Genomic DNA, 8009 nt, shown 5'->3' with positions numbered 1-8009 from the left:
ACGATTGCTTCTCAATGACTCCCGTGCCGCCAAAACTCGCCCCACCGTCGCCACCATCGCGACGGCACGGCAGCAAACATTCTCGAGGGTGTATGGCCACGAAAAGTTGAACCTCATTCAATACAAGCGTGCAGCGCCACAACTTCGTTCTCCCTTGTTTGCTCGGGCACGCTCGGGTAGTTGTCTTTCGTTTCCCTGCTTCTCTTTGCTGTGTGTGTGTGTGTGTGTGTGTGTGTGTATGTGTGTGTATACGTGAGTTCAAGGACTGCCTTACAGGGAAGGCTCGAGCGCCCAGCCCGCGCGAAAGGCCTGATGTGTCGAATTTCGCAGTGCCTCTGGCACAGACACCGCCTCTCTCTCTGCCACATACCTTTGCCTTGTATGTGTGCCGCACTTTGCTGTCGATACGTGCACAGGGACGTTTCTTTCCTTTTTTTGGCTCTTGTTGTTTCTCAAGCTGCCCCTTCTGTCTTACAACATGAGTCCAGCCTTGCGCGATACGGACTGTCACAGGCCCCATCGCGTGGCGCGACGCAGCTGTAGACACGTGGTACAGCAATGCAGACTCAGCCGCCCGAGCACGGCCTCTAGCTCAAACGTTACCCACCCGCTGCACAGGCCTCCTCACAGCCGCTCACAGTATGCCGGCCGCCACGTGCTGCATCTCCCTCGCGGTGGCACTCAGGCTCCCCACCAGTAGGCTGTGTGTGGGGGCCGGGTGAGATGCGTTCGAGTCGCGTCGACACCCTGCCCATGGTGTGGATTCGTACAAGCGTGTTCGCTGCCGCAGGTCGCTCCGACGCAGCGCCATCCAGGATCTGACTGCCGGCATCAGTAGCAATGCATCGCGCTCACCTTCCCACGCTGCAAGTGCCTGACCTTTTCACCGCCACAGGTTGTTCAGCATTGGCAGGGATATGGGGGGGGGGGGGCTGCTTGGCCTCCCCACACAGAGTGGAGGGTGTGCTGGATGCAGAGATGCACCACGCACTGTGAGGCGTCCCCCGTCATCAGGTTGTTTGGGGCAGCTCAGGTAGCAAAAGACGGAGGTGGCCTACCCTCCCCTTTCTTCTTGGTGTTCCCTCACACATGCGTACGCCGTGCCCAGTGAGCCGCGGCGACAAGGCGGCGCCAAAAGCCTCACGCACAACACAGCAGCAGCAGAGGCAGCAGCAGCAGCAGAGGGACAGAGGCAGCAGAGGGACAGAGGCAGCAGAGGGACAGAGGCACAGAGGGAGGGGGTGGGCAGAGACGCAGGCAGTCAAGCGCACAGTGGGAAAGGAGACAAAAAGAGAAGTGGAAGGAGGGAAAGAAAAGCACCGTCATTAGAGGTGAAGAAACGACACACACACGCACACACACATACATACACACACATACATGCACATACATCCACATGTATTTACAAAGGCGGAGGGTGGCTGCCCGAGAAGACAACAACGGCAAAAGGAAACGCGAGGAAATGGCAACCGAAAAGGGCGCGAGGCCACCAGCGGCGACGCCTCCTTTTCCGAGAGGAAAAAACAAAGAAGCGGACACCAACAAGGGAACAACACAAAGCATGATTGGCGTGAGTGGCTCATTGGTTGATGGGGTGTGCGGCGCTGCTTGAGAAAAGGGAAGGAAGAAAGGAAAGAGGGAGACGGTGAACCGCACACGTTTGATGGAGGAGGAGGGCGGTTGGGGCGAGCTCACAAAGGAGAGAAAAGAGAGAACCAGCTCTGAAGCGAGTGGGGGAGACAGCAAGAACAGCGACGCACGTATGGGTGAAGGCGGAGAGGAGAGCGGGCCAAGAAAAGGGTAGAGCGAGGGATCGCTTGCCGCCCCCCCCCCTCCCACTCCTCAGCAATGATCTTACCACCACGCTGCTGTGAAACACTCTCTGTCTCTGCCTCGTATAGCAGGTGATTAGACGTGGCCCTCGAGTCCGAACTCCTTCACAAAAGGCTCCAATTGCTCGTTGTATGTCAGCTGCACCAAGTCGTCGCGGTCCATGAGGTTCAGCGTCATACGCAGAAGGTCCCACATATTGCGTGTTGCCATGATGGAACCCTCGCCGCTGGGCTTCGTGCCGCCCTGCTGCGACGCGATCGCCTTGACGATTTGACGGGCGGCCATGTTGTACTGCGACATGTTGCTGTACGCTACTGCCATGTTGTACATGGCCCGTACATAGCCTGGGTTGATGTCCAGAGCGCGATTGTACGCCTCCAGTGCCTGGTCAGGGTGGCCGCCGTTTGCCAGGGTGGCTCCGAGCTTGTTCCACATCTTGGGGTCATCGGGGTGCAGCGCGACCGCCTTGCGGAAGCACTCGGCGGCCTCGTCGAACTCATGTGCTACGTTGTGCAGCACGCCGAGATTCGTGAAAAGCTGGGAGTCGCTCGGGTTCATCTCAATGGCGGCTTCATAGAGGGTACGGGCCTCCCGCATGCGGGACGGATCGGCAAAGAAGAACGTTTCCTGCACGTCAAGCTCCGCGTCAGGCGGGATAGAGACAGAGGCGAGCTGCTCATACTCGGGGTGATTTACGAGCCACGCCTTCAGCGAGTCCATGGCGGCATCGGCGTTGCGCTCGTTCGTGTGCGACACGCTCAGCGCTGCGTGAACCTCGAGGTTGCGGATGTTCAGTTTGCGGGCGTTGTTGAGTGCAATAATGGCCAGCCCGTCCTTCTCGTTCTCCGCCTGCGTCGTTCCAAGAATCTGCCATGCCTTCTCATTGCTGCTGTCCTTATGGCAAACCGCCTCAAAAGCGAGAGCGGCCTCGGCAAGGTTGCCAAGCTGGAGCATCTCCATCCCCTCATCGAACGGAAAGTCGTGGAACATGTACGGATTATTTGGCTCGAAGGGGTAGTCGGTGTTGTTCGTCACCTTCTGCAGGCGCTCCTGCATCTCCGCATACTCCTGCGCCCAGTCTTCGACGTCATTCTCGGCCATATCCATCTCCTTGATGTACGTGTCCGGGTCCCCGTTTTCCGGGGTCATCATCGCGCTCGCCGGCGGAGGCGGCTGGAAGACACCCTCTGGCATGTTCAGCCCCTCCATCTCGGCCCAGTGACGAAGGTACTCCGCATCCTCTGGCACCCCGACCTCGGGGCCGGGCCCCTGCACCAGCTCGCCCTTCTCCTCGTCAATCAGTACCTCCTTGTTCTTGACCTGGTCCATGAACTTGTAGAATTCGCTATCCTTTATGCGCTCCTCCACCGTCTTGTCCTCCATCCCTGGTGCACTGAAGGTCTGCACCTGCGAGTAGTCGGTGCTCCACTGTTGCTGACTGAGCTGGTCCGCCCACGCCGAGTCCTGCACCGCTGGTGCTAGGTTGACAAGCTGCTGCTGCTGCTGCTGCTGCTGATTGGGCTGCAGCACGGATAGGTTAGGCAACGGCTGATACTGCGTGCGAGGCATCATCATACCAAAACCCATGTTAGCCGTCATCATCCCCTGGCTCATCATAGCGGCATTCATCATGGATGCTTGCTGCTGCTGCTGCACCATGAACTGCTGTTGCTGCGGCCCAGCCATGCCAAGCATCTGTCCACTCTGCGCAACAGCGGCGTGCTGCTGCTGCTGCGAGTTCTGAAATGCCTGCTCCATCTCGTGCTGCTGTCGCATCGCTTGCATCGCCTGCTGCTGCTGAAAATTCTGTGCCCACTGAGCCGCCATCATGGGGCTAGCGCCCCCCACCTGCGCGCTCACCATCAGGGCATCCTGTTCCGACATAGCGCCGCTCATGGGCACGCCACCATGCATCATCGTGACGTCCTTAGAGAACTGCTGCCCCAGCTGCATCCCGGTGTTGCAGTCCATTGTGGCCGTTTGTTTTGTGTTGAGGAGGAACGAACAATATGAAAACGGATAGGGAAGAGTTAGTTGCGCACTGACTTTGGTGCGTCGGGAACAGAGCGAGATTAGCAGATACGCAGAGGAGCTACGCACGTACGGGTGGGTGCGTAGTCTTGTGACGGTTTGGCTCCGGCGTATGTGCGTGTGTGCGCGGGGAGACTGTGCGTGTGCGTATGTGTATACAAGCACGACGACGATGCTTGGGGGGAGGGGGGTATGTGGGCCATCATCAGGACGGCGATTCGGCAAAGTCGAGGTGAGAAAACAAAGAGGGATACAAGGATGAGGAGGTTAATGTAGATCATGATGTTGCGAGAGAGTAGCGTTGGCCTTGTGAGAACGCCGTGAAGAGGAGCGAGGGAGGCAGGCCGAGCGAAGGAGGTTGTGCTATGACATTCGCCACGCTCTTCCATCCGTAGCACGTAAGCACGCAGTCGCCCGAAAGCAGGTCAAACGCGGTTGATAGATCAGCGGTGCACATGACCGTCACACGGCTTGCATCAGCATGCCCTCTTTAGAAAAAAAAGTGCGACAGAGAAAAGGACTCGCGCGCACACCCCGCGAGGCCAGTGATCAGATTCCTGTGTTCGGAGTAGCTGAAGAAAAGGCAGAGGCAGAGGCAGCACCAAGAGAAGCGCATGACTTCGTCTTTGCCAAGCCTTTTCGTTTCCTCTGTCTTTGCCTTCCGTCCTCTGGGCTCCTCTTCGTGCTGCTGCTGTGATCATTCAGCCTTTACGCCATTGTTAAGGAGCATACAACAAGGGGGAGTGAGGTGAGGGGGTGGGTGCACCAAGACAAGGAACGGAAGAGGTATGCAAACCATTAAAAGACGACATATACGCCCATGGCACAGGCAGGCAACGGCAACACGTAGAGAACCGCAACCGAAAAAAACGCACACAAAGCAAAAACAGAGACCGACTCGCACACAAGCGCTCGAGCAAACCACCTCCAGCAAAGGAGGGGGGACGAAACGTCGAAGTCATAGAGAGATGCACATAGACGCACACAGACAGACCACACAAGCAAACCAAACAAAAAAACACCAGAGATGAAAGACAACCCGCGCTCGAGCCGCGTGGCGACGCGAAGCGCCTCCACACTTTCATCTTCCGTCTCATTCGCGGTTGTTTCGATGGGTGCACAACTCCACTGTGACCATTCTTTCGCTGGTGCCCATGCAAATCAGTACTGGCAAACATGAAGGGTGACTTTCTTTCGTTTTTTTTTCGGGGGAGGGGGGAGGAAGACACGAGCAAGACAAAGGCAGAGAGAGAGAGAGAGGGACACCACACGTAGGAGGCAGCGCCCAACTGTGCGGGGAGAAACAGAAGCGAAAAGCAGGAGAGAAGAGGGGCAACAAAGAGAGAAAGAAGGCCGAGTAAAGAGACAACCCCACAAATACAAATCTTGTAGCGAACACACAAAGGAAAAAGTCATAGATTTCCAGGTGCATGTACCCCCGCCACACACACACACACACGCGTCTCGCACAAGTCCTTCGTTCCGCTCTAACACCTCCATCCTCGGAGTACAATCTCTCCCACTACTCGCGACCCGAAGCCCCACGCGCTTCTCACAATTACATATATAACCGACCCACCCAAGCACCCACAAGCACACCATACGCACATGCGCCCCCGCATCCCTGTCTAGCCCTGCCTATTTGTCATAAGCATAGTGGCCTAGTACTCCCGGTTATGGGTGTCCGCCAGCTCCTTGAACCACTGCACCGCCTCCACGAGTGACTTGTTACCCAGTCTCTTCTCCCCGCGCGCGCGGATGCTGACGCCGGTCGCGTCCTGCTCCTGCTGGCCCACGACAAGGATGAAGTTGTAGCGCGCCTTCTCCGCGTTGCGGATCTTCTTGTCCAGCGTGGCGGCACCGTTGTCGACGTCCACGTGGAAGCCTGCGTCGTGTATCGTGTCGCGCACCTGCTGTGAATACTCGTAGTTGGAGGCCGAAACAGGCACCACCATCACTTGGCGGGGGCTCAGCCAGAACGGCCAGTCGCCGCCAAAGTGCTCGCACAGAATGGCAATCGAGCGCTCCAAGGAACCGAGAATGGCGCGGTGGATCATGACGGGGCGGGCCTGGTTGGCGTCCAGCTCGAGGTCGATGCCAAGGTCACGCACAGCAGCCTCGTACTTGCCGGGCTTCGGTTTGCTCTCGCCCTCCGCCACGGCCGGCGACGACGCAGTCGGGGCAGGGTCGGCATGCCTCTGCTTCTCCGTTGGGCCCACCGTCGTCTCGTCCTTCTCTGCGGCGGGAAGGGTGTACTTGAGGCCAAAGCGACTCGGCAGGTTGAAATCCAGCTGGATCGTGGCGCACTGGTGGCGGCGGCGCAGCGCGTCCTCGACGACGATGTCGATCTTGGGGCCGTAGAAGGCGCCATCCCCAACGTTCTCGATCCAGCCATCGCCCCCGTTGGTCGGGCCCTTCCACGCGTTCGGGTCCTCGCTGCGCTCCGCCTTCTTCATGAGCGCCTTCATCTTCTTGACCGAGTCCGGCTTGCCGTCGTAGTGAAAGCGCTGGTCCGGGTGCAACGGATCGGGCAGCTCCTCCGGAATGCCGCAGAACCGGTTGAGCGCGGTGCGCAAATACGACTCGGACTGGTCCCAGAGCGCGTCAGAGCCGAGCTTGTTCGCGGGGCGGGTGGAGTGGTAAAAATAGAACTTGAAGCCCAGCACGCCGTAAACGTCGCTGAGGAACTGCATCTGGCCCTCCATCTCATCTGTGATCTGGTCCATGCGGCAGAAGATGTGGGCATCATCCTGCTGGAAGCGGCGCACGCGGGTCAGCCCCGTCAAGGCACCGCTCAGCTCGTTCCGGTGCAGCACGCCAAAGTCGGCGTAGCGAATCGGCAGTTCCTTGTACGAGTGCGGCTGCGACGCGAACATGATGCAGTGGCCCGGACAGTTCATCGGCTTCAGACCAAAGTCCTCCTTCTCGCACTTGGTGCAGAACATGCTATCGGCGTACTTCTCCCAGTGGCCCGACACCATCCAAAGTTTGGAGGAGTACATGTTCGGCGAGATGACCTCCTGGAAGCCGCAGCGGCGATACTTCTTGCGCAGGAATTCTACGAGAGTGTTATAGATGCGGGCACCGTGCGGCAGCCAGAAGGCGCTGCCAGGCGAGACCTCGTGGAAGTTGAAGAGGTTCTGCTGGCGGCCAATCACGCGGTGGTCGCGCTTCGCAGCCTCCTCCTGGATCGTCTTCCACTCCGTCAGCATGGGGTTCTTCGGAAATGAAATGCCGTACACGCGCTGCAGCACCTCGTTCTCGGCCTTGCCCTCAAAGTAAGAGGAGGAGTTCTTGGTCACAGCAAAGGCCTTGACGCGGCCCGTGTCCGGGAGGTGGGGACCACGGCACGGGTCAATCAGCATACCGCACCGGTACACGGTGCACGAGCCCCCGTCCGGCACCTTGCTTGCCAGGATCTTGCTCTTGAACTCCGTGTAGCCGAAGAGTCTCAGGGCGTCCTCCTTCGACACTTCGAGACGCTGGTATGGCATCTTCTGCTTCACCAGCTCCTGCATGGCCGACTCGATCGCCTTGTAGTCGGACTCCGACACCGGGCGATTGGTGAGGCCCTCGTAAAAGAAGCCGCCCTCCTCCAGCGCCGGGCCGACGGAGAGCTTCGTGTCGAAGATGCGTTCGAGCGCGTAGCCGAGCACGTGCGAGGAGCTGTGCCAGAACACCTCACGCGCGTCCTTTTCGGCCCAGTCCAGCAGCTCCAGTTGGCAGTCAGCCTCGAACGGCCGCGTCAAGTCCCATAGCGCCTCGTTCACGCGGGCCACAATGACCTTGTCTGGCAGCGAGTTGGACAGGCGCTTTGCGATGTCCAGCGGGCACGTGACCCAGCTCTCGGCGTCCATCACCTTCCCATCCGGTAGGCTCACCTTGATCGGGGCCTTCATCGACTCGTAGCGGTTCTGCTGCTGCTGCCATAGCTGCTCGAAGATTTCGACGCGTCGCCTCCAGAAGCCTGGCTCCGCCAGAGTGGCCAGCTCCACGGTCGCCTCCGACGCCTTCTTGCCAGACATGGTGGCTGCGGTCGAGTTGCACGCAACAGACGAAGAGGAAAAGAAGCTGCGATACGAGACGCAGGGGAAGCCGAAGCTGAAGCACTCGGCTACGGTGCTACGCAAACCGCCACGGATACT

The 8009-nt window shown here is 58.8% G+C and overlaps 2 protein-coding genes across 2 annotated transcripts; both read right to left on the bottom strand.

The window, feature by feature from the left end:
• Positions 1 to 1908: 1908 nt before the first annotated feature.
• On the bottom strand, positions 1909 to 3804 carry LMJF_35_1420 (putative peroxisome targeting signal 1 receptor; the record flags this gene model as incomplete). The annotated part of the gene is made up of 1 exon (XM_003722487.1): positions 1909 to 3804. One exon carries the CDS (start codon positions 3802 to 3804, stop codon positions 1909 to 1911), a length of 1896 nt encoding a protein of 631 aa, XP_003722535.1.
• A 1721-nt stretch (positions 3805 to 5525) lies between these two features.
• On the bottom strand, positions 5526 to 7889 carry LMJF_35_1410 (putative threonyl-tRNA synthetase; the record flags this gene model as incomplete). The annotated part of the gene is made up of 1 exon (XM_003722486.1): positions 5526 to 7889. One exon carries the CDS (start codon positions 7887 to 7889, stop codon positions 5526 to 5528), a length of 2364 nt encoding a protein of 787 aa, XP_003722534.1.
• Positions 7890 to 8009: the final 120 nt, after the last annotated feature.

This window comes from Leishmania major, chromosome 35, assembly GCF_000002725.2.
Source record: "Leishmania major strain Friedlin complete genome, chromosome 35".
Taxonomy (NCBI): Eukaryota; Euglenozoa; class Kinetoplastea; order Trypanosomatida; family Trypanosomatidae; genus Leishmania; species Leishmania major.
The sequence above is the reverse complement of the archived record's forward strand: the minus strand, read 5'-3'. Positions and strand labels throughout refer to the sequence as shown.